A 24,409-nucleotide genomic window follows, 5' to 3' on the forward strand; every position below is an offset into this window, starting at 1 on the left:
GTAACAGCAGCAGCAGCGGCAGCAGCAGCAGCAGCAGCAGCAGCAGCGCGCGGCGCCGAGCCCACCGAAGCAGCCCCGGAGCGCGGAGGCAGCAGGAGCCGCCGCTGGACACGCCGCTGCAGTCGCCGGCCAGCGCTCGCCCTTCGGGCTCACTCTTTCCTTCCTCCTTCGCCCCGGACAGTCACCGGAGTCCCAGTGACTTGTGCCTGGAGCTCCAGGAAAGCTGAGCTGCCACGGATCTCGGGAGCCCCGCCCCCACCGCTGGCCTTTAGTCCCCGTTTTCTTCGCCTTTCGTTTTGGGAAAAAAAAAAGAGGAGGGAGGAGGAAAAGAGAGGGCAATTAAAAAGAAGAAAGAAGCAAAGAAGGCGGGGGGGAGGAACTTCCCCCCAACCAGCCCAAGGGCCACCGGCCCCAGCCCCGGGGAAGCCGAGCTGAATTCACCTTTTAAACTTTTTTTTCCCCTTCGGGGCTCTTCTTTTTCTCAACCCAAGAGTTCCCTACCCCAGTCCAGCGCCCCAAAATGAAAGGACCGAAGCAAGGGGCGCCTCGTCATCCTCGGACCACTGCGTTTCCTGCTGCATCTCGCGAAGAAAAGCCTGGCATGCCGGATTGTTTTGTAGCGTAAAATCTACAAGTGTGTGTGTATACACAAACGTGCACACATATACACACAATCGCGCGCGCGTACACACACACACACACACACACACACGCACACGCACACGCACACGCACACACACGGTGGACGGAGGGACTAGAGCTCCGCAGCGAATGGTTCGGCCCCAGACCCAGAGAGGAGTCACAGGGAAGGAGAGAACAGCCTGAAGCCTGCACGAGTCGTGGTGGAAAGAAAGGGGCACCTGGGTGGAAGGATCGCTGCCCTCGGGGCAAGTGTGTGTCGTGGGGGCGGGCGGGCGGGGACGAGGGGGGGGGTCTCACCCCCTTGTGAAAGACTTTTTTTTTTATTTGTTGTAAAGTGTTTCGCACAATCACGCCCACATTTGGGGTTGGAAAGCCCTAATTACTGCCATCTCTGATGGACGTTGGGAACCCAGCCACCAGAAGAGCGCAGCTCGGCTCTACTGTCGCCAGGGCGCTAGCGCAGGACCCAGGTCTCTCTCCGCCGGTCCCGCTGCCTGCCTCGTCCCTGGACTTTCTCCCCACTCCGGCCTCCAGGACCCGGGCCGTGGTCGGCGCTTCCCCAGAGGCCCCAGCCGCGGTGCTGCACCCCCGAGGCCCCTCTACTACCACTCTGGGCTCCGGGACGAGCTCCCGCTGGGACTGCTGCTGTTGCTGCCTCGGCTGCCGCCACCACAGCCGCCGCTGCTCCCTCAGTAGGCAGTCCCTACTTTCGAGGCGGACATCCATCCCGAACTGTGCGGTCCTGCCTGGCCCGACGTGGCTCCACTGGGATTCCCCGACTGCTCTCTGTGAGTTGGGGACTTCCATCCACCACCAGCCTCTCTCCCCCTGAACCATGGAGGTAGGTTCGAGTGCGCTGTGCGCCTCTCTCTCTCTCTCTCTCTCTCTCTCTCTCTCTCTCTCTCTCTCATCCTTGTCCTCGTCCTCATCCTCATCTTTCTCTTTCTCCAAATTCTCTTACAAGTCTGAAAGCGAAGTTGTCTTGGGAATTGAGGGAGGGGGTGCAGCAGGAGTAAAAGAGTGAAGAGGAGGAAGGCCCATGTTATCTCTCTCTCTCTCTCTCTCTCTCTCTCTCTCTCTCTCTCTCTCTCTCTCTCTCTCTCTCTCTCTCTCTCTCTCTCTCTCTCTCTCTCTCTCTCTCTCTCTCTCTCTCTCTCTCACCATCAGGTTCGGGTCGTGGCTGTAAAGTGTATAAGTCACATAGATGATAATTCTGTGATGTTTGGCAAGCCCCAATAAGGAACCGGCCGAGGCGCCGGAGTCTCGCCTCAATTCCTTTGGACCCTGAGGGTCGGGAGGAGGGACTAGGAGAGAACAGCCCCAGGCCCTCCCTCGTTCCCTCCCGCCTCACCTCCTGGCCCCCTCTGTCGCTGTCCCTTCCCAGCCTGTTGCCCGGGCGGCCCGCCCGGGGGAAAGCACTGGCCCTTTAAGAGCGCCTGGCCCGAGCCTCTGCGGACACCCTGGGGCCCGAGGGGGCCGGCCTGGCTGCGTCCCGAGGATTAGTGGGAGCGCTTTGTGAGCGCCGGCCTCCCGCATTTTGCATCTGTAAGGGGGCCCATCTCCTGGATGGGGGGGGCCTCCCCACGCTGCCCCCGCCCTACACCCCCCCTTCCCAGCCAGTTTGACTTACTCCTTTTGAAGTTTTTCAGACTTCGCGCGCGATGGGATGGGGGGAGCAGGGGAGAAGTTTGGTCGCTGGGGTTTGTTTGAATTGTCAGCTGTGCCCAGCCCCATACAGAGCCCCGCACTCGGAGGGTCACCGAGAGGTCACTTTCACAACCCCCCCATCCCCCCCCCCCCATCGCCAGTCGCCCATCCCCCTTCCTCCTAGTACTCTCAGTTCCTCTGCAAGCTGCCCGAGGTGCTCTCCCTCGGCTAAAGCCCTCGGGTGCCTCCAGTCCCTGCCCGCGAGCTCTCGCCTGATTTCCGAAAGAGGAACGAGCCCTGCTCAGGGGGTCGAATCCAGGGGAAAGTGCTCCCCCATTGGGAAACAAATCAAAATCTGTGTTCGTCCCCTCCTCACCGGTTCACGAACGCATGCTCTCGCGCTCGCTCTCTCGCTCTCGCTCTCTCTCGCTCTCTCTCTCTCTCTCTCTCTCTCTCTCTCTCCCCCTCCCTCTTGCTCTGCCCCCCCCGCGCCCTATTTCTCATCAAACACTAGATTGGTTTCAGCTCAGCTCTGGATTGGGCGAATGAGTGATTGCTTCTCCTGCAGCCCCTTTTCCTTCTTAAGTGGACACCCCCAAGCTTGGAAGTCCTTTAGGAAACTGAAGGGCCAGTGCCCCAAAGTTTCCTCGCCCCGCCCCCCCCCCACTTCAAAAGCATCCAGTTGTTGCACCCAGGTTGCCAGACAGCCTCTGCCCAAGAAGGTTAAAGGGGACGGCCCGCGGGCTGCTTCAGTGATCGATGAAGTTCACTCTCTATTCCGCCCCCCCCCCCCCCCCATTCTCAAGTACACAGTTGGAAGTAGGGAGCCAAGAGAGCTAAACCGAATAGAGGGGAGTTCCGTGGCCCGAGCCAGCTCCCGCTACAATTGCCGGGAGCCTAAATAAGAGAAGGACGCTCCCAGTCCCCTCTGCCAGCAGCCTCCCGGGTCGTTCGGCCCACCCCGGGTATCTAAAGGCCTAAGCCCAGTCGGGTGGGTCTGTGAGCTCTCTCTCACCCTCCCTCGCTTGTTCGCTGCCGGGTTTGTTCTAGCTTCGTGGGGCGGTCCCCAGTGCCCCCTGTTGGCCACACGGGGATAGGACGCCTCCCAGATATCCGAGGCGGCCTATTTCCTTACTCTCCCGCCTCTCCCAAGGCCACTCGCTCCTGGGTACCGTGTGTCTTCTGCAGCTCCTCCGGGTGGCTCTTCGTCTGGGGTAAAAGATGGTTCTCCGGCAGGGCCAAAGGTTACGCGATAGCCTGACGACCCTGACTGCATCCCGAAGGAAGTGATTTGCTTTAGGTCGGCGGCCTGCAGCTGGGACGCTACCCTCTTAGCAAGCACCAATTTATGCACAGGTCCCGGATTCTTGAGGCTCCTGCTGGCCCCGCGGCTCCCTGGGTTCCACTCTCCCTCCACCCAGTCCCACGCGTCCCCTTTCCCCAAGGTCAGGGGCTGGTTTGCAGAGATGCAAACTGGGGGGTAGGCAGCTGAGTAGGGTGTAAGGAAAAAACACAATGACTTCGGTAGGATCATGGGACTCCAGTTCTAAACATTGTTTCTGGAAAGAGAAGGATGAGGGATGGAGAGTGCCAAAGTCGTGCCCTTTCCGTCCCCTCCCCCGCCTCCCCACTCCATTTCTGCATCCCTAGCCTAAACTGGTCAGTTTTCTCCAATCTCGTGGGATACTGATGGAAAGGGAAGGACGCTTGTTTGCGCTTCCCTAGTGGGAGAGCTCCCTTGGGGAAGCCGGGGCAGAATGAGACAATGTGTTAGCCCTGTGCCACGGGCTGCTTGCCACTCAGCCTCCGGGACTCTTAAGAGCCTGGCGCCTGGAAGAACGGAAGGTTGAGTGGGTCAGGGAACTCCAGGCCAGTGATTGTCCCTTTGTCTACTGCCCGCGGCCTCCAATTGCTCAGACTAAGTTGAGTGGCTCTCACTTTCCCTGCATTTGGGATCTCCTATGATCCCGGAGCCTGAAGTTGGGTTTTTCTATGCAAAGCATTTCTGCATCTTGCCCTACCTCCTCACCTTAAACCAAGATCTAAAATAGAAAAGAAAGCTCATTTGGGAGCACATCCCTCCCTCCCAGCACTTTGTAATCCCTGAACTTTGGGAGTTTCTCCATTATGTGCTTGGGCCAGCCTGTGACCTTCCCCAGGACACATATGTATGTAAACTTGGCTCTCTCCCTCTCCACCCCACCAGCTTTTCCTAAACTTCCAGCGGTCTCCCAGAGATCTGGGGCCTCAGGGCCTCCGGAGAGCTGGGAGGAGGAACCCAGAAGGCCGCATAGAGCCCCGGGGCTGCCTGATTAGCTTGAGGAGCCCCCAGATAGGGTGGGAAAAGCTGGGGAAAAGGGGGAGCTAATGTTGGGGATGCTTTTCCAGAAGCCCCTCCCCGCCCGTTCTGTGCTTGGGTGCCGTTAATTTCCGTTTTTCCTGCCGCAAGCTCCGTGTGTGTGTGTGTGTGTGTGTGTGTGTGTGTGTGTGTGTGTGTGTGTCTGAGTTCTGGCAGGTTTCAGGTTATCGTGAATTTCCTGTGCGTTGTAGTGACAGGTTTTCCTCCCTCCTCCCCCTTTCCTTCCCATTGGGGAGAATTAAGAGCACCTTTAATTCAGCGAGAAATTTATTTTTAAACAGAATAGGGAGCCCCCAGCGTTGAGCGTCCTGTGGCAGGATAGATCCTGTCTTTCCCCAGCAAACTGTGCCTTCTCCCGTCTCCGGGAACCTGGGAGAGGCATGGACTCTCTAGGCTGCGGAACAACTCCTCCGCTCGCCCCCCCCCACCTCCAACAAGAGGAACACACAATCACACACACATACATACACACAGAGACGCCTCGAACTTTCCCATCAGAGGCTTCATGCAAAACTTTCTTTTCTCCAGGCTCTTTCTAACTAGGGGAATCTCTTTACATCCCCCCCCCCTAAGTTTCTGGGCCAGCTCTCGAACTTGACTTTCTCCCAGGCGGGACAGAGTGAGAAAAATGAGCTCTTCCTTAGCCCGACTCTTGGTCCATTGGGCAACTTTGTATTGTACATACTTGTTTCTCCTCCTCCTTGGCCTGTAGGGGCCTTCAAAATAAAATAAGGGTTGGGAGGATGGTCTGTGGGGTGAGCTTGTGTGTGTGTGTGGAGAGGGGGGTATTTGCAGAGAAAGAGCAATAGAATGAGCGGTTGGTTGGCCTCTTCACAGAGTCTGTCTTTTCACCGTCTTCCTCAGTTGGGATACGGGATATAGAAACGTTCCTCTTTCCCTCTCCTCTCCCCTCTCACATCAATCCACCCCTTCCGTAGAGTTAATTTGGACTTAAGGGGAAGTCTTGGGATCCGCTGGATTTGTTGCATTGATTAGAAAGAACGTGAACTTGCCCCTTCTCTTTGGTAGGCTAGGGGCTCTCTTCTCTGTCTGTGTGGCTTTGCCGGTAACAAAGGGATCCATCCACTTTAATCCTTGGGATCTGTTATCAATTTCTCCTGCTCTGCGCTCGCAGCCCCTCTCGGCATTAGCCTGGAAACCCTTCAACTCCCAGGCAGGCCATCCGTACATTTTATGCCTACACGTAAACACGTATGTTAGATGTGTGTGCATGTGCACACCACCGACTGCCTAGCCTCCCCCCCCCCCCGTCTCTCTCTCCCCTTTCCCTCTCCCCCTCCCTCACACTGGGGTCGCCCCTTCTGGAAAATTTAAATGGGAACCTTGGCTGCGGGCAGACGCAGACAAACCCCCCACTCACTCCTCTTCCCCCAGTAAGTCCCGAAACTTGACACTTTGGGGCGGGGGAGAAGGGGAGAAGGAGCTGCTGAGCTTTGGGAAATGTGCCGGGGAGGGGAGGCTTCGCCCTTTTAGCTGGGGGGAAAACGGGAGGCCAGGCTGGCCGCTGCAGGCGGGACAGAGGGAGGGAAGCAGGTCTGCCTGCAGTCTGTCCCAGGGGAGCAGTGTTGGGGGAGCTGCTGGCGGAGGCGGGTAGGGAGGCTGCCGGCTGGGCAGCCTTCATGGGGCTCTTCCGCCCTCCCCTTACCCACTCCCCATTCCAACCTCCATCCCACCCTAGTTCTCTCTCACCCCCAAGCTGGCCTCCAGGCTCCCTGTCCCCGCCCTACAGGCTGAGCCCTTGCTGCCGCCCGGAGACCTGGGAGGTTCGGAGACCGGGGAAGCTCCGGAGGCCCGAGCAGGGCAGGCTTGGTGGCACAAACTTAAAACTGTCTAGAGGGCATCTGCGCACCCTTAGCAGCGTACGCCCTCTTTCCTCTGCCCTCCTCCCCCTGCCAAGCCTCTCTCCCAGAGTCATCAGCGCACAGGGGATGCTTCTGCCCTGTCCACCCTCCCAGAAGAGGCTGCCTGCCTTCAGGGAGCCACCGGTGGTGCCCTGGCCAATGTCCCCCAGCCCTTCTTAGAGAGATTGGAGCTTGGTTCTCCTGGGCCCTGGCAGACCCAGGAAAGGAAGCTGCGAGCGATCCCTACTCGGCTTTGTAAGCTTGGGCTGAACAGGAGGGAGAGACGACCGGCCTGAAGACGCCCCAATGTGCCCCATCCCTTGGGCTGCTCCAGCTTTGGAGAAGGGGCGGGTGGAACTGGGATAACTGAAGGTCTGACTTGGGGCGTGGACACGTGCGTGTAACCGTTGGGAAATGACTGTCCCTGTGTCTGCCTGACCCTAGTCCCCAGCCCCTGCCCTTCACAGTGTACAGTCCCCTGGGCCTAATCCCATGCTACCCCAGCCAGCCCCCAAACAGTCCCCCTTCCCCCTGCCGCCCAAGGCTTGTCCCCTTCTCCTTTGGGAAGCTTGCCCTCTTCCTCTCCCTCCTCCCTTTCATCCGCTCCTGAGAAAGTCCTAAACGAAACCTGCCCTGCCCGCGGCCATCTGGAAGTGGCTCACCAACAAACCAGCCCATAAACGGATTATGGAGCATACGTTGTCAATTCGGAGTTAAATTTACCAGCTGGGTATCTCTCTCTCACTGGCCGCCTCCCCCCACCCCGCCCCCGCCCCGTACCCCTTTGCCCTTCCCTCCAGTGCTGTCCCCCACCCCCAGGTCCTCACCACCTCCCCGCCCTCCCTGGCTGCCCTCCCCCCAAGTCAGCGCACAGTGAGCTTCTCTGCTCCCAGTCGGCTCCCGAGCATCTGGCCACCTCTCTCCCTGGGATTGAGTCGGACTCCACTTGCTGGGTGCCGCAGGTCTGGGATGAGTGAGGGTGGTGGCACCCCTCAGCGGATGCGTACCTGCCCTCCTGGGGGAGCAGAGTGAATGAAAGTGGCGGGAGGCAAGAAAGAATACGGGGGAAAAAAGTGGAGGCTGGGACGCAACAGCCCTGAGACATGTTTGTAATCGCTGGGCTGCTCCTCTGCAAGCAGCATCGCCTTGGAATAAGGTTTCCTCCTCCCGAGGCTGCGTGGGTGGATTAATTTGGAAAAGCAGCTGCCTATATCTTGCCATCAAAAACTCCCGGATAAGAGAAGGGACAGCCAGGCAACAGGCAACTTCCGAGACCCAGGATGCTTCCCTTGGTTAAACTTGCAGACTCGAAAATGAACTGAGAAACAATAAACATCCGCTCCCTCTTTCCCTCTCCAGAAGTCGCTTGGAATATTGGTCCAAGGAGGTACATTGGGATCGGCTGGCACTGCCACTGCGATGCCTTCGAAGCTGTCTCTAGTGGCCTTGGCCATTTTCGTCTCTGTTACCCAAGTTGTGATAGAGGCCAGCTCTTGGTGGTAAGCAGATCTGAAATGTGTGTGTATTTTCATTCTCTTTTTCTGGAGTTCATGACAGCCAATATACTTAAAACCAAAAATGTCTGAGGAGTTTCCTTGTGAGCGTATCTATATATGTATGTACATTTATCATATGGAACATGCATATATTAATAGACACTCTCCTCCCCTTGCCTTCTCTCTCTCTCTTTAACATTTCCCTAGTATTGTGTAGATTATCTTAAGCTCCATGGGGAATATGCACATGTAAACCTCAGAGATTTCTATAGGGCCCTTGTTAGGATGTGGGAGTGCATGTGTTATGCCCATGTAGTCTTAGTACTCTGTGCCATAAAGGGGAACAGAAATCCACTTCTCTAATAATTGTAAACCTATCTATAAACTTTTTTTTGTCACCTCTCAGCAATAAAAGTGAGTTTCGACTTTTATTTTGTGTCACTCTAAGTTATTAACCTACAGGGTCCAAAAATAGGCAGAATTCTGGGAACACAACTAAGCCCTCCAAGTTGGACTGAGAAAAAAAAAAATTGAAATAGTCACATTGACCCTGCCACCCCCCCCCCAAAAAAAAAAAAAGATTTCTTGGGAGTCATTGGTCTTCCAGACTGCAGTATATCCAGTAATGATTTATGAGACTGCTCTGGATTCTTCCCCCCTCCCCTAAATGAACCACATTTTTCTTACTGTCTAAGTTGACTGCTGCCTGACTGAATACCCTGTTTTAGTCCTTTGGGGTTATATAAGAAGCTCTTTTAAAATTTCCCCCAATAGTGCTTGGTTTCTGTAGTAGACTTTGTACACACACACACACACACACACACACACACACACACACACTCACTTCTTATATATATATACACATATTTGTATGGATAGATGGGGTATATGGATATTCTCTCTCTCTCTCTCTCTCTCTGTCAGAAGGGAATACTGTCTTTATTTCTAACTTTGGTTTTTCAGGGTTGCTCTTAGTTTTCAGTGCAGTTACCTCCAAATAGTGTGAGGACACCCAACGTGGGAGGCTATCCCATCTTGCAGTTTGAATTCTTCCCTGAAGCCTCTCCACTTTCGCTGCCATGTGCCTAAATAAATCTGTAAACCACCTGGGTCCAAGGTTATTGAAGGAGAGCACAAGGCAGGGGGTAGAAGGAACCAAGGCCAAGTGAGAGTTTGGGGCTCTAACAGCATGGGCTACACCACTGAATTTCAACACAGAACTTTTCCCAAACTCTCTTTTGACTGTCAAAAGGACCACCAGAGAAAGGCTATGTGTGTCCACAGATCCGTGGAGGGCTGACATGCTTTCAGATGATACCTGGAGGACGAAGTTGATCTTAAATCTCCAATGCTTCTTCTCCCCCCCCCTTCAGGTCATTAGGCATGAATAACCCTGTTCAGATGTCAGAAGTCTATATCATAGGCGCTCAACCCCTGTGTAGCCAACTGGCGGGGCTTTCTCAAGGCCAGAAGAAACTCTGTCATCTCTATCAAGACCACATGCAGTATATTGGAGAAGGAGCGAAGACCGGCATTAAGGAGTGCCAGTACCAATTCCGACATAGACGATGGAACTGCAGCACTGTGGACAACACCTCTGTTTTCGGAAGGGTCATGCAGATAGGTAGGAAACACATTTTTATTCTCCCCGCCCCCAACCCATTACTTGGAAATACACATTTATCCTAATTTACTCTAAAGCCTGCCTACTGTCGTCTCGTTGTTTGTACAATATGGTTTGAGATCGTTTATTTCTGTTGTTATTGCTAGTAGAGCCAGTGTTATGGGACTAATAACAGTCATTCAGGCTAGATGAGTTTGCCAACAATTTTTATTCCTGCTTGATCTTCTCAATATAGAAATGCCCCCGATCTCCGAATTCTTCTGAACAGAGCAATCCAGCTTCTTTTTGGTTTTCCAAAAGTGGATGGTGAGGGTGCTGGCATTTGGGGGGTTGGGATTCCAAAACTTTTGTGGTTTTCAGAAGTTGCCTAGTTTCTGAAATTATTAACATCTCCCAAGTAGGAAACTGAAAGCTTTTTATTTTTAAGAGTGCTTATCTCTAGAGCAAAAGAAAAAAACAACACCTGATATATATAGATTTTTCCTGTAGATGGAACACGAAGGAAATCTATGTGGGGTCACTGGTGAGGGGATTTTAGTTAAAAGTGAAATAATTTCCATTTCTTCTTTCCGTGCTTGTTGGAAAAGGGCATGGGAGGCAACTGAGAATTTCAGATTAGAAATAAAAATTGATGCTGCTCAAAGTTCCAGCCCGTGATTTTAAACAACCTGTTATATGAGACTTAATTTCTCGAGCTAGCAGGAATGGTATTAAATGGGATCAAAGGTAAAGGCCTAAAAATCACTTAGGCCTTGGTTTGGTCTAATATAAAAGGATGTGCCCTGGCAAGTATGGTTCTGTGCTTATTTTAGGATATGAATATTCTTCAGGTCTCTTTTTATTCCAACAAACCCTTGAACTAAATATGAGCACAATTTACAAAAATATGCAATTTATCAAGGCAATTAGTCTCTCCCTCTGACTACTGAGGAAAACAGGGCTTGGGATCCACCAGAGATGGCAAGAATAGGTTAAGAAACCTGAAAAGTTCTTTCGCCGAGAACAAAAAAAACAGGCTGTCACAGGACATCATGTGTGCCAGCTTCATAAACTAAAATAATACATGACTGGAAGCCATTCTTCTAATTGAATGGAAAAATGGTCTGCATTTTCAGTCTGCAAAGTTTTGTAGGATTTTATGCTTTCTGTTAATGATTAAAATGTAACGAATATATTTCTAAGGGTCTCAGTCTGGGAGCTAAGCTTGAGGAGGACTGAGTTGGTGGGCTGCAGTATATGGAATATTCCAGAGGTTGTCTTACTGCTATGTAGAAGGGTCTACAAGGCACACGAGGTGTCATGGGACAAACCAGGTGTCCGATGCATGGTTCTTTGTGACTTGTGGGTGTTTGAATGTCTTTAGTTCTTCAAGATAGCACAGAACTGGCCTGTTCTCAAATACAAGAACATACACGCTTGTTGTATTCTTCAGCAATATATGTCAGAGTACATGCTATGGTAATGAAAGTACTGGGGGTGGGGTGGGGGGAATGGGCGGTAATGGGGGCAGATCCTCAGGGTAGTCAGGCGAATAGCGCCTTTGTTTCCAGGCCCCATTCATGAGTGTCTTCCATCCATGGAACTCTCCATACCACAAGTTTCAGAAAAAGCTATCATTTACTAAGTGAATTTGAGGTCTGAAGGCAAACCTATTGCAAGTGTGGCCCAGGAGCCAAGAACCACCTTCCTCCGGGACGAGTAGAAGGCTTTGCACCAGAGCATAATTGAATTGTCCCTTGACAGCATTTCCTGGTGCCTGACTCCTGTTTGGGTTCATGGGAAGTGGGTGAGTTGATGGGGAGGAGTGTGTCTAGACTCTCTGCAGAGGGCTCCCTCCTTGATTATATCTTTGAGTCAGCTGATATAGAGGTGAGGAGAACATGTGGGAGCTTCTTCCAAACTATTGATCGCTACCTTCAACAAGTTTCAGGAAGGCATCAGTTGCTTCTAAGCCAGAAACAGACAGAACATCAACCATCAGAATGAGGAAGGGGGGGACTTGTTCTTTTGGCTTAACAGGAGGAAGTGGGGTGGTAGATGTGGGGGGGGGTGTAGTAGACCCTGACCACAGAGATGCCTAGAAAAAAAAAGATCTACAGATTATTCCTCCTCCCTGTCTTGCCAGGAGTGAGAAAGTTACTTAGTTTGGATTTATCCACAATAAATGTTTGTTTGAGGAGAATATGCTGAGAGAGAAGGCAGACAGTCTGTTGGTGGAGGAGACACACAGCGACTGTATATGTGTGTGTGCCTAATACATCAGGGAAACTGTTCAGAAACAATTAATCCATGTGAAAATCTGACCCTATAATGAGACCAGTGTCAAGGAAGCTTAGGGTGATATGCCTGACCCCCGTCCTCTTTAACTTAGGCACCTCATTTTTCTTACGTGTCAATGCCTTCTAGACACTCTGCACAACAGGGCTCATTAGGGACCCTTTTTTCCATTAAAAAAAAAAAGAAAAAAAGAGTTTCCCATTTTTCACAAAGTAGCAACACCCCCCTCCCAGCTCTTCAGCCTTTGCTATCTTTGTTTGCACAGAGGGCAAAGATGTTTTTAAAAGGCAGCATCATTTAGGGGGGATGGGGAGATGGTGAATGGAAGTATTTCACACAGAAGGATCCCAAATTGGATCAGCAGCATTACAGAATAAAAGAGTTAATTGATCGGTGCTCAGCTAAAAATGCACATTTTCCCAAAGGAGAGGTGATTCTTTTGGAGACTAATTTGCCTTTAGGTTTCTCTGCCCCAGTCTTTTCTTGTATTTTGAGGAAAATGTAAAATTTTAAGAAGAGAAAGAGTCTTCCTATGCCATCAAAAACACAGAGCCAGTTTCCCCTTGTAATTTGGAAAACATGAACACACACATACATACATAAACATAGACATACCACATACATACATGTCTATAAATACACATAGAGAGAAAGAGTAGAGAGAGGACAAAGAAGTGGAGGGAGGGAGAGAGAGAGAGAGAGAGAAGTTCATGGCCTCCAGGTTAAGAACGCCTCATGTAGTTCAGCTTCTTCCTTTTACAGATGAGGAAAATGATATTGTGATATTGTGAAAGAGATAAAGTGACTAACCCAGGGCCACATAACTGGTCAATGCCAGATGTGGGATTTGAACCAAGATCTTTCATACTTGAAGTCAAGAGCTCTGTGCCATGCTATTGTATGCATGAGAGAGAGAGAGAAAGAAAGAAAGAGAAAGAAAAGAGAAGAGAAAAGAGAAGAGAAGAGAAGAGAAGAGAAGAGAAGAGAAGAGAAGAGAAGAGAAGAGAAGAGAAGAGAAGAGAAGAGAAGAAGCAGAAAGAGAAAGAGAAAGAGAAAGAGAAAGAGAAAGAGAAAAAGATTGATTTATTGGTTAGGAGGGACTTGTGATTTCATCCTTCTAGGCGACTCCTGGTCCCTGAGGAATCTTTCCACCTGTGTAGATTAACAGCTCCTCTGTGATTTGTGAGTTTAAACACTTGTCTGGAACATAGAAAGTTTGGACTTCCACAGGATCAAACCACTAGAAGGTGTGAGGCAGGACATGACCCCAGAGCTGATTATCACACCACATTGCTTCGTAAAAATATGAGGCAATGCCTTTGTATGTGTACATATATGTGTATGTAAGTACATGGGAAGAGTTTGAAATATAGTGAGTGTATGCATAGGAGAATATGCTTATAGATGCATTTAATTTTATATAAAAGTCTTTTATGTCCTTAATAAAGAGCATGGACCTGCTTTCTTGATTCATGTTGCCTTGTTTTGACCCTTTCCCCATCTAGTTCAGGACTTCTAATCCTGGATTTTCACCATCTGAAGAATAGAAACCCAGTGCCCTGCTTCCCTATTCCTATTTCTGCTTTCCTTTTCCTGCCTCCCCCCATTCCAAGTTCAAGTTCAAGGTAGATATGAAGTCTCTCTCTCTCTCTCTCTCTCTCTCTCTCTCTCTCTCTCTCTCCCCCCCCCCCAAGTCACTCATTTGGATTCTGCTCCTCCATGGCAGGAAATGCCAACCACGGGCTCACTCCCCGAGTTATTTATTTTCTAAATGTGCGAGGGAGGCTCTGGCTGCAGATTGGAACTCTCACCATTCCTAGAAAAGGAAATTAGGGCTGTGTTGAGGAGAGGTCCAAGAAGAGAGGAGCTGAGGCAGTTTGGTCTGAAGGAGCTGATCATAGCTAGTTCTGCTGCTCTCAAAAGGACCCCAGAGCTAGCTCTCAGCGTAGGGTGTAAGAAACAGGCCCACGGCCATAGAATCCAGTCCTTTCCACTCACTCTGCAATGGCTATTTTAGGACCATCTAGTCCAATCTTGCATTTTACAGATGAAGAGACTGAGGCCCTCCCAGGGTTTTGACCACCTCAGTGTTTACTTTCTCTTTGCCTCCCCCCCCCCTTCATCCCCCTCCTACCCGTTCCCACCATAGGACTTTATACTTAGTGGTTTCTTCTAACACAAGTTCCCCACAGAGCCGTGGAATTCAGAGGTAGTTTGGGAAAGTCCTCTTCCCCCATCTTTTCAGTTCCTTGCTCACTTTAGGGTTAATCTGGATTTTTATTTTAATATCCAAGGCTGCTGACCATAAAGATTTCCTGCTTCAGAGTGGGGAAAAGGACAAAGGGCTCTTGCTAGTTTTTTCCTCTCTGAATTTTCGTCCCAGGGCCAAAGACTGCTGGTGCCTTGCTAACACAGCAGACTTGCTAGCTAGAGGCACCCGGGGAAGTGGGAGAGCAGCTTAAGTTCACACACACAAAAACCGGGGAATGGGCAATGGAGAACTTGGATTGCCAGCTATGTGACCTTGGGAATCCACTCAGCCTCTCTAGGGTTCATTGACCTCACCTGTAAATGGAAGGATGTGGATGGGGATGCCTCCTGAGGTCTCCTTGAACTTTTCTGTATGGTCCTGGGAACTGGTCTCTTTAAGGTTTAGGAATAGTGAGCTTGAACTTGCTTCTCTAGAAAATCCTAGACAGACACTTGGTTGGAGGGTGTTAGCAGTCATTCAAAAAGAGATTATATTGGTGTTGTAGTGGGGGGAAAAGCCAGTAATGTCACTGTTTTGGGACAGGGCAGAAGCAATGGGAAAACCAAGGTCTTCAGGGAGAGGGTGTCTGCTAGAACTTCAACTCAACAGGGAAATTCAAGGCAAGTCCCCACCTTCATTAGGGTCATTCTGCTGCCTATTATTTAGTCATGGGTTTGACCTTAGAGGTCATCCCTCAAGCCCATTCCCGTGACAGATCAAAGGCCCAGGGCTGTTGTGACTTCTTTGAGGTTCGGTAGCAGGAGCAGGATTCAAACCCAGTTATTCTGATTATAACCCAGTGCTCTTGGTCGTTTGGCAGGGCAAGGGTGAAAGGAATCCTTCTTCTTGGGGGATGATGTGTGGTCTTGCTTTCCTGCTCCTCACCGGTCTCTGCTTTGCTTACAGGTAGCAGGGAAACAGCCTTCACTTATGCTGTCAGTGCTGCTGGGGTGGTGAACGCCATGAGCCGGGCCTGCAGGGAAGGGGAACTGTCCACTTGTGGCTGCAGCCGGGCTGCCCGGCCCAAAGATTTGCCCCGAGACTGGCTTTGGGGAGGCTGCGGAGACAACATTGAGTATGGCTACCGCTTTGCCAAGGAGTTTGTGGATGCTCGGGAGCGAGAGAGAATCCATTCCAAGGGCTCCTATGAGAGTGCCCGGACCCTAATGAACCTGCACAACAATGAAGCTGGCAGGAGGGTGAGTATCCCACAGAGCTTCAGGCCCCTATACCCCCAGCTCCTGTGAATGAGCCCCGGGGGCCCATGCAGACAGGCTCCCACAGCTCCCTGGCCTTCCTGGGCTCCCCCAGAGAGATGCCAGAACACGGCTGCTCAGCTGGGGCCAAGCGCTCTGGAGGCTTTCGTTTCCCTAAGAAGGTGCTCCAAGGTGTTGCTTTAGCAAGGAGAACTTTCCCCGGCCCTTCAAATTAGATCCCAGTGGAATCTGCTGGCGAGCTCAGAAATAAAATCCTTACTACCCGGCTCCCCCCCTCCCCCCTCCTCCCCAAATGGAGCAGTGCCATCTTTGTGGTTGGCTGGCATTCTGTGAAGGGGCGAGATCTTGCCTGGGATCCTCTTGAAGAAGTTATTTCAGTGGATGGCCCGCTGAGGGGGACGTCTCTCCCCAGGTTTCAGCCTTCGGCTCTTTCTTTGCCTGCCTAGGCCCCTCCCCTTCTGAAATTAGATCACTCACCTTAGACTGACTTAAAAAAAAAGACCTTTTTCTAGGAAAGCTGCTGGGTTTTCAACAGTTTGGAATTTTATAGGTCTGACGGCCTGGCCAATCACGAGAGACACTGGGGAGGGAAGAAAAGGGCTCAGAATGTCCCTGAGAAGAATGTTCTAGCTAGCGGGGTGCTATAAACCTCCGCAGCCGCCGCCATGCTCCAGCTTCTGCCCCCCATTCCCTCCCCCCCATTCCCTCCCCCAGGCCCCTTGTGAGGATATGAAAAGCTTCTCCACAATATTTAAAAACAACCCCCCCCCCTCGCTTTTTTTTCCCTGTGGTTAAACACATGGTTTTTTATGGTTTCTTTAAAACGTTTGAATGAAAGGGTGTAAACTTTTCTTAACACTGGCAACTCAGAAAGCCAGAGTCATTATTTTTTCATAGTAGATGCCAGAAACCTTCGCCTGGACACTTTACACTTCTGTGTTTTGAGGTGAAGAAGGGAGAAAGATAATCACCGAGGCACAGCCTGTTGGAGCTGGAGGGGCCTCTGGGGCTCTCCAGGGAGGGCCCCTCATTTTAGAGATGGGGACACCAGGCAGCCCAAGGTGGCAGGAGAGGTCAGGTGGATTTGCATGGGGATTGGTCATTTCTACAACCATTGCAAGGGCAATGAAGGCTCAATGAAAGCAGAGCTTCAGTTGCTCTGTGTGTTAACTGTCTTCTCCTGGGGGACACCCAAGGGTTTGGTGGCCACTGCATTGGGATAAATGGTGAGCTTCCTCAGGGAGCCTGGCAGCATCGAAAGCCTGACTGTGACCCCTTTGGGGGTTTGTTTGGGTTGCTGCCTGGATCATGGACCTCATGGTGGGCTTTTTGGCCTACCCTTTGCTAGATGTCTCCTTGTAAATGACTTGGGAAGAAAAGTATGTCATTTAGGATGGGGACTAATTCTCACTAGCCATTGCCCAGTTCCTAGAACACTGCCCACCTAGTTCACTGAGAACAGACCTGGGGCAGCAGTGAAGAGCTCTGGATGGGCCTGTGCTGGCAGGCCCAGAGGCAGTGAATCTCACAAGTACAAGGTTTCTGGCTATTGGGTCATGTGATTGACATTTCTCAGAGTCCTTGCTAGGAGCCCAAGGGAGGCTGAATCTGAGACCACCCCCTTACTTAGGCCCATGACTAGCATGGAACTATGATAATGTGCTTAAGGGCATTGGTTTTTGATGGGCAGGGAGAGGCACATCCTTCCCACCGGCACCTCCATCCTTTCCTGGCACCATTGCCACTGTAGAGCATGACTGGCTCTGGGGAAGGGGATAATTTGTCCTTCCCTGTAGGGGAGCTGGGCTTCCTGAGAGACCACCTCTGACACTCAGTTTGAAGGTCACCATCCTCCTTTGGAACAGCACCTGCTGTGGGACTGCCAATACCTGCCCCCCCCACTTCTTTTGCCCCAGGTAAACATGATGCTAGCTAAAGTGCTACCATCCTCACCAGGAAAGATGTCCACAACTGGTCTCTAAGCAAATGTCCATGCTCTCTGGGTTAGGTGACATTTTACCCAAAACATTTTGATCCATTGCTTTCTCTCTCTTTCTCTCTCTCTCTCCCCCCCCCTTTTCTTTTTCGTTTCCCAGACGGTCTATAACTTGGCGGATGTGGCCTGCAAGTGCCACGGGGTGTCTGGTTCTTGCAGCTTGAAGACCTGTTGGCTACAGCTGGCTGATTTCCGGAAAGTGGGGGACGCCTTGAAGGAGAAATACGACAGTGCTGCAGCCATGAAACTCAACAGCCGGGGGAAACTGGTGCAAGTGAACAGCCGCTTCAATACACCCACCACCCAGGACCTGGTTTACATTGACCCAAGCCCCGACTACTGTGTGCGCAATGAGAGCACGGGGTCCCTGGGCACGCAGGGCCGGCTCTGCAATAAGACCTCGGAAGGCATGGACGGCTGTGAGCTCATGTGCTGCGGCCGCGGCTACGACCAGTTCAAGACCGTACAGACAGAACGCTGCCACTGCAAATTTCACTGGTGCTGTTATGTCAAATGCAAGAAGTGCACTGAGATCGTGGACCAATTTGTGTGCAAATAGCAGGGCTGCTGCCTCCAGCAGGGGGCACCCTCTCTACCCCAGAACTATCTCCACTTTATTTATAGAGAGCTCAATGATGTCCCCCCTACACAAACCCCACCCTTACCCCCAGTTGCAAATAGAAGCAACTAGAACCAATTTCTGCTCCCATCCAAGAACTACGTGGTTTATTATTGTTATTATTATTATTATTGTTATTATTATTATTTGGCAAAAAGGGGGGGGGGAAACCAAGAAAATATTTATTTTATGAGGAAAAGGTGGAAATGAGACTTCTGATAGTGTAGAAAGAGGGGAAATCAAACCTATCCTGATGTAGCGACATGGGACATAGTTCACAGAGAGAAAAAAGGAACCTCTATCTGTTGCCTCCTTCCTTTGTCCTGAGGATCCCTGGTCGCTGGGATCCAGACGGGACATGGTGGTCTGCATCTCTGCGTGACTCAGCATCCTCAACCAAACGGAATTCTGCCTGTTAGAGAGATCACTGAGAAAGCCCACCACCAGAGGTCTCATGAAACCAACAATCAACGGGGAATCTGGGGTGGGGGTGGCGTTGCCAAAGGTCTATCACTTTTTCAAATGGTGATTTCCTGGAAAAGGAGCACAGAAGATCCAGCATCACTCAGGGGGACAAGGTGTGTCTGATGGGTATCTGTTCCATCTGCCTACTATCCTTTGTCATTGAACAACTTTGTTCTGATAGTGAAATCTGGAGGAGGGTGAGGGAGAGAAGGAATTTAAATAAATATCTTGAATGCCAAGATCAGGTCAATAGTTTGAAACCCTGTGAATAAATCCCATTTGTGAGATGGAAGGGGCCTTCAGCCTCAAAGAATCCTCAGTTTCTCCAAGGGCATCTTCTTCCCCTTTCCCCCTTTTTTAATTGAAAGGAAAAACAAAGCATTTCCCTTAGAAGTGCCTGCTTAACAAGTGACAGATAGGAGTAAGAACGAGCAAGTGTTGCAATGTCCCGCCTGCTCCAAACTTGCCACAAAGCCTCTGTCCTGTGACCCATGACTGAGATGGCCCCAGTCAGAAAAAGGCATTTCCGAAAACCGGTTTCCCCAGATCCTACCCCCAGCCCTCCCTGATCCTGGGCTGTGATGGCTGGCCTCCTTCCCCAATGCATCTCTCCCCTGTGATTTTTTACAAGAGGAAACGAATCATAGGAGCCACCTTCTGAGAACTCTGGATTCTTGGTGGACTTTCTATAGAGTCATATTTGGAGGAGATGAAAGCTTTATATTTTAATGACTTTTATGTGGCTAATTCACTTCAAGGAGGCATTACAGAAATGCAAGTTGTGACCCTGTGTTCAGACACTAGATTCTTACCTTTTGTAATAGCCTGCAGGTAGACAGACATACAGACACTCCCAGAACTCAGAAAGGACTTGGGCAGGGGGATCTAGATGGGGAAACGTGGTCTGATGGTGCCTGATATCTCAAAGGTTTTTGTACATAATATATATATATATATAATATACATATATAAATATAAATATATCTTAATACAGCCAGTGATCTGAACTTTTACAGTTTACTATGGGGCTACTTAATTCGGGGCAACGGAGGCCTCTTTTTAGTACACAGCAGTTAGAGTTTTTATGGTAAAGGTTTTCTAAGTTGGGGTTATAGATATGATTATGTCATACACAGGTGTTCTTTTCTAGAGTTCGGGGCTATGGATGAGGTATGATTTGCATAAGGTCTCATTGGTTAGAAGACATCTTTTTCCCCCTCCCTGATTCTGTCCCCTGTTTCCTTTCAATTTCCTGAGAGGGCATTACTTATCACTGAGAAGGAAAAAGAGAGCAGAGTTTACTAGCATCCTTGATTTGACCCTTTTATCCATGTATTTCTTTAAATGGGAATCCAAACTTTTTAGAGTTTTTGAAAATCCACCCCAAAATAACCACAGCAAACAACTTACAGCATAGTTGTTGTTGTTTTCTAAGACAGCTCTTTCAACCCAAATTCCACAGAATCTGACCTTCAGTATTTAGTTTCCGTGATACCATCCTCTGCCAATCCTCAGGATAATTCCTCCTAGGTTCAGTGCTGGTAGGAGTCCCATATTTCCCATCATTTCTCAGCTTCTTAAACCACACTTTCTCACTTTTAATTTATTTTACAAGGACATAAATTTACCCTTCATTGCTGGAGATTGCTAATAAAATATCTTCAAGTAGAAAAACACCAACTTATTGAAGATGTCACTTTTGGGGGTGTTTTCTACAAAAAACATGAATTAGGGTTTTTTTTCTTTGATAAATCAGAGGGTTTTTTTTAAATTTTAAATATTTTTGAGTGATCATGTTCTTGAATAGAGCTGAGTCGAACAATCCTAGCTATGAGATGATATTTAATGTAATATATTTTACTGGTCTTTCAGATATTCTATAAATCTTCTCTTTCCTATCCTTGTCTTTTGTACATTTAATGTACATATTTCTGCCTCCTGTGATTTGTAAATTTCACTGGTCTAAGACACAAGCAATGAAAGGCTTCTGCGGTGATAAAAGATAGACTATAAAATAAAACATTGGTTGTATATTGGTAAGTGGTTTTAATTGTCCTTTAGTTTATGCCTAGGGAGGTTATCAGAGACACGAAGAAGGAAAGGTTAGGTTGCTAAGATGATTTTTTTAAAATAGGAAAGTGAAGCATTTGGGCCAAATCAAAATTTCGAGGTATATAGATGATGGTAAATGGAGCTTAGTGAAGAGACAGCCCTCTTCCTTTCTATGAACCTCACAAACCCCACGCAGATGGTCGAAATCTGGTAGGGGAGGTCATACATTCTTTGAGCACCACACTGATCCTGTCATTGTTTCAGAGCAGGGTTGAGATTTGCCACAGCTCTTAGAGGAATTGAAGGGCGGGAAGAAAGATGCTTTTTTTTTTTTTCGTAACCAGATTTGTAGTCTCAGAAAATGTATATCCGTGGTTTCCATTGAAACTGTGGGACTTCTTTATTAGACTTAGGCTGTGCACTATGGGACTGGCTGACAGTGCCCCTTGAAAGAAAGCTTGACAAAAAGCTGAATTCAGGCCCAGGAGGGCAAGAATCCATTGGCAACGAAAGGTTCATTCTTTTAAAAGAAATCTTAAATCTATACCAGGCTGGAGAAAGATTGATAAATCAGCCTTTTTTTTTTCTTTTCTAGGATAACCTTGTAACATATTGAAACCTTTCAAAGATGCCAAGAATGCATTATTCCACAGAAAAACAGTAGACCAACATATAGAGTGTCTAAAATAGCAGCATTTCTGGGCAAATGTAAACGCTTGTGGTTCTATTACTCACATCTGTTTCAGTTTTCCTTCATTTGTGTATTGACCAGTATTTGTTATTGCAAAAACATAGCTTCTACTTAGAAGAGTCAGCAATTTTATTTTATCATATATATGTGTGTGTACATATATGTATATGTGTATACATACATATATACATACATACATATATATATATATATATATAAAATCATACTGGAGTACATTCAAGACCTTCTCAGTACAGGAAAATGAACAAAAATTTATATATTGCACCAGCCAAGCAAGGTCAGGTTCAAAATAATAATTATGAGGTCAAGGAGAGAGGGAAGCTGTTTTTAAGTTCCTGAGAGGTTGATCTGTTCAGTTCTGTAAGCTGCTGCTGCTGCTGCTGCTGATATCCCTAGGCTGGCACCAGAATTGTGTGCAGAATCCAGCCAAGCCCCTGCTTTTATGTGGTACTGTCCACATTGGTTCCCAAGCCAGTTTTGCAAAAACATTTCTTGGAGCTTCTGGTATTCCCAAAGACCCAAGACCAGTGAAGAATCTTTAAAAGAGTGAACTTCAGGCAAGAGACTTGTGTTTCAGGGGATTGATTTCCCATGCTTTGCGGCTGATAGCAAAAGATGGTCATTGGACAAAACAGGCCCCCTTCCCCAAAGTTGGTGGTACATAATATAAAATATACATATATATTATATATATATATAACTTGAAGCATATATGTAATGCAAATAAGCACCAAAGCACATGTCTAAAATATTGCATTGTCACTGTAAAATATACATTTAAAAATATTTATTAAAAAGAAGTTTATTCTAGTCTCCCCTCCCCCCCTCCTGCATGGAATGGTGAAAAATAGATGTGATCCTTTTGAAAGCAAGGCGAGGAAACGAAATACATTACTTTGGATTCCAAGTCTTTTGGGGAGGATAGAATTTAATTTTTTTAAAAATGATTTCTGTGTTCCTCCATGTACTCAAGTTCCAACTCATAATATAAAGTAGCTTGATGATATTTTGCTTTAAGAAAATATTCGCATGTTAGTCACCTGAAAAAAGGGGAAAAATCACTATGACAGGATCTGGAGCAATGAATAGGTGTGACTTGTCTAATGGTGTATTCATGGGAATCTAACGGTGGAATTAAATGCTATCAGTTTCAAAAGTAGAATAAAAAAAAGGAGAAAAGCAGCATCTTAAGCCGTTTCAAATGCAGTGTAAAATTTGCTGGGATAGATATGAGATAAAGATTATTTATTTTTGTTCATATCATGTACCTTTTCTATTAAAATCATTTGATAAAATATAGTGCAGTTGTGTGTGTGTGTGCTTGGTAGATCACTTTGACCGCTTTTCCAGATGTACTAGGGGCAAGGAGAAAGGGGACAGTTTACTCCAAATAATCAAGGATGCCTATTTTGCATAAAAATGCACAGCTTTTCCCTGTTTTTGATCTTTCTACTTCAATTTATTTACCAGATGCCAAATTTAGAACTGAAAGCAACCTCAGAGGCTGTCTAGTCTAACCCGTCTCACTTTAGGGAGTGGGGGAGGTGTGGGGGAAGGGATTAAAGCCCAGAGGTTCAATTACTCTCCCAAGGTCACACCAGTAGGTAGTAACGGAGAGCTGAAGTTCAAATTCCAATCTCTGATTTCAGTGCATTTACTTCACTGTGGACAGGCTCCTAATAGTGTGGGTACTCCTTTCCAGCAGATTTAGAAAAGAGTAACTTAAGTTAGAGCCCGGTTACTGCAAAACCAGAGTGTGAAAGGAGGAAGCAGTTCCTGGAGAAAGGAAATAAAACAACATTTGATGCGGACAGATTGCTCCATGGAGTCCTTTTATTATCTCAGGATGTCACAGAGGATGGCCAAGCCAGGGCTTAATGGCATCAAAAGCTTGCTAGCAAATCAGATCCCCAAACCTCCCCCTCTAACCAATTACTGTGGATTGATTTGAGGCTTTAGTTCATTTTTTTTACTTTAACCAAACTAAGGAATTTCTATGTGGCCCAGAACTGTCCTATCCAAAAGAGAAAAAAGAAAAAAGAAAATCCTGTATTTATTTTGAGATGGCTAGCTACATAAGAGAAAGTATTAGAGAAATCACTGTAGAGAAGATGTTTATTTTAACTCAGAAAAACAATGCTGTCAATTTGTTAGCTTATTAAAATATGTGTACATTACATTGGCAGAAAGGGGGGAAAGGATGACAGAGAACAGAGTAAAGAGAGACCTGGCTTCAGATCTTAACTCCTGTTGCTTACTGACTATGTGAACCTGGGACTTCATCACTCTGGGCCTCAGATTCTGTAATTGTGTTAACCTGGAAATTAAGGAAACAATCAATATAGGAGAAAATAAGGTCTTTAATCGCGGCAGAGGAAGCGGTATCACAAAGTCGGAAGCTAGGAATACCCAAAGATGGGAAACAAGGACAGGGTTTTTATGAGGTAACAGAACAGAGGGAGCTATGAAACTACCCTTGGGAAAGGTAAGTTTCTCACAGACCTAAAGTCCAGGAAGTTAAGTTTGGGAATCTTTGGGAGGGGATAGTTTGTTTGGGGGAGATCCATAAGCTTCAAGAGTCTGGAAATGACAAATACTGGTCAGCCCAAGGCAATTCATTTGTCTGTGGAAAAAGGGGACTGGCTGGGGAATCAGTTCTCAGTAAATTTGGCAGTTCTCAATTGTAAATCAGGAGAATGGGCTGAATGACCTCCGTGATACCTTCCAGTTCTCAGCCTGTGAACCAAGGAATAGCTTGAGTATTCCGTTGACACAAATATAAGTGGATCCCCTGTAGAGAGTTCTAGGAAGTCACAGACTGAAATCTCACAGGGTGGCAAGGTACAGACCAGCAGTGACTTGCTGTAGTATTATGCTATTATGCTAGCCAACCTTCCTTCAGGTAGAAAAAGAATAAAGGCAAATGTAAGCATTCTTTACCAATCACTTGGTATAAGTTGGCACTCTATCTGCTGTGTCACCTAGTTGCCCCTAGTTGGAGTACGGAGGTCCATATATTGGGCTTCCTGGGGTGCAATAACAGTCAATCCCATTTCTGTAGCAATGGGAAGTTTGAGGCAGATAGGGGAAGGGGAAAGTCTTGGAGAGATTAAATAGTTTAGTCAGGGCCCATACCAGGTGGACATTCCCTTTATAATAAAGCATATGTCTAATTGAAGTATCCCCCACC

The 24,409-nt window shown here is 48.4% G+C and overlaps 1 protein-coding gene across 1 annotated transcript; it reads left to right on the plus strand.

Moving 5' to 3' along the window:
- Positions 1 to 1,018: 1,018 nt before the first annotated feature.
- Positions 1,019 to 22,469, plus strand: WNT5A (Wnt family member 5A). Its single transcript, XM_043975021.1, has 5 exons — positions 1,019 to 1,483; positions 7,870 to 8,009; positions 9,380 to 9,630; positions 15,065 to 15,357; positions 17,472 to 22,469. The coding sequence occupies exons 1-5, from the start codon at positions 1,478 to 1,480 to the stop codon at positions 17,928 to 17,930; spliced, it is 1,149 nt and encodes a 382-aa protein (XP_043830956.1). The 5' UTR covers positions 1,019 to 1,477; the 3' UTR covers positions 17,931 to 22,469.
- Positions 22,470 to 24,409: the final 1,940 nt, after the last annotated feature.

The sequence above is a fragment of the Dromiciops gliroides genome, chromosome 1, assembly GCF_019393635.1.
Source record: "Dromiciops gliroides isolate mDroGli1 chromosome 1, mDroGli1.pri, whole genome shotgun sequence".
Classification (NCBI taxonomy): domain Eukaryota; kingdom Metazoa; phylum Chordata; class Mammalia; order Microbiotheria; family Microbiotheriidae; genus Dromiciops; species Dromiciops gliroides.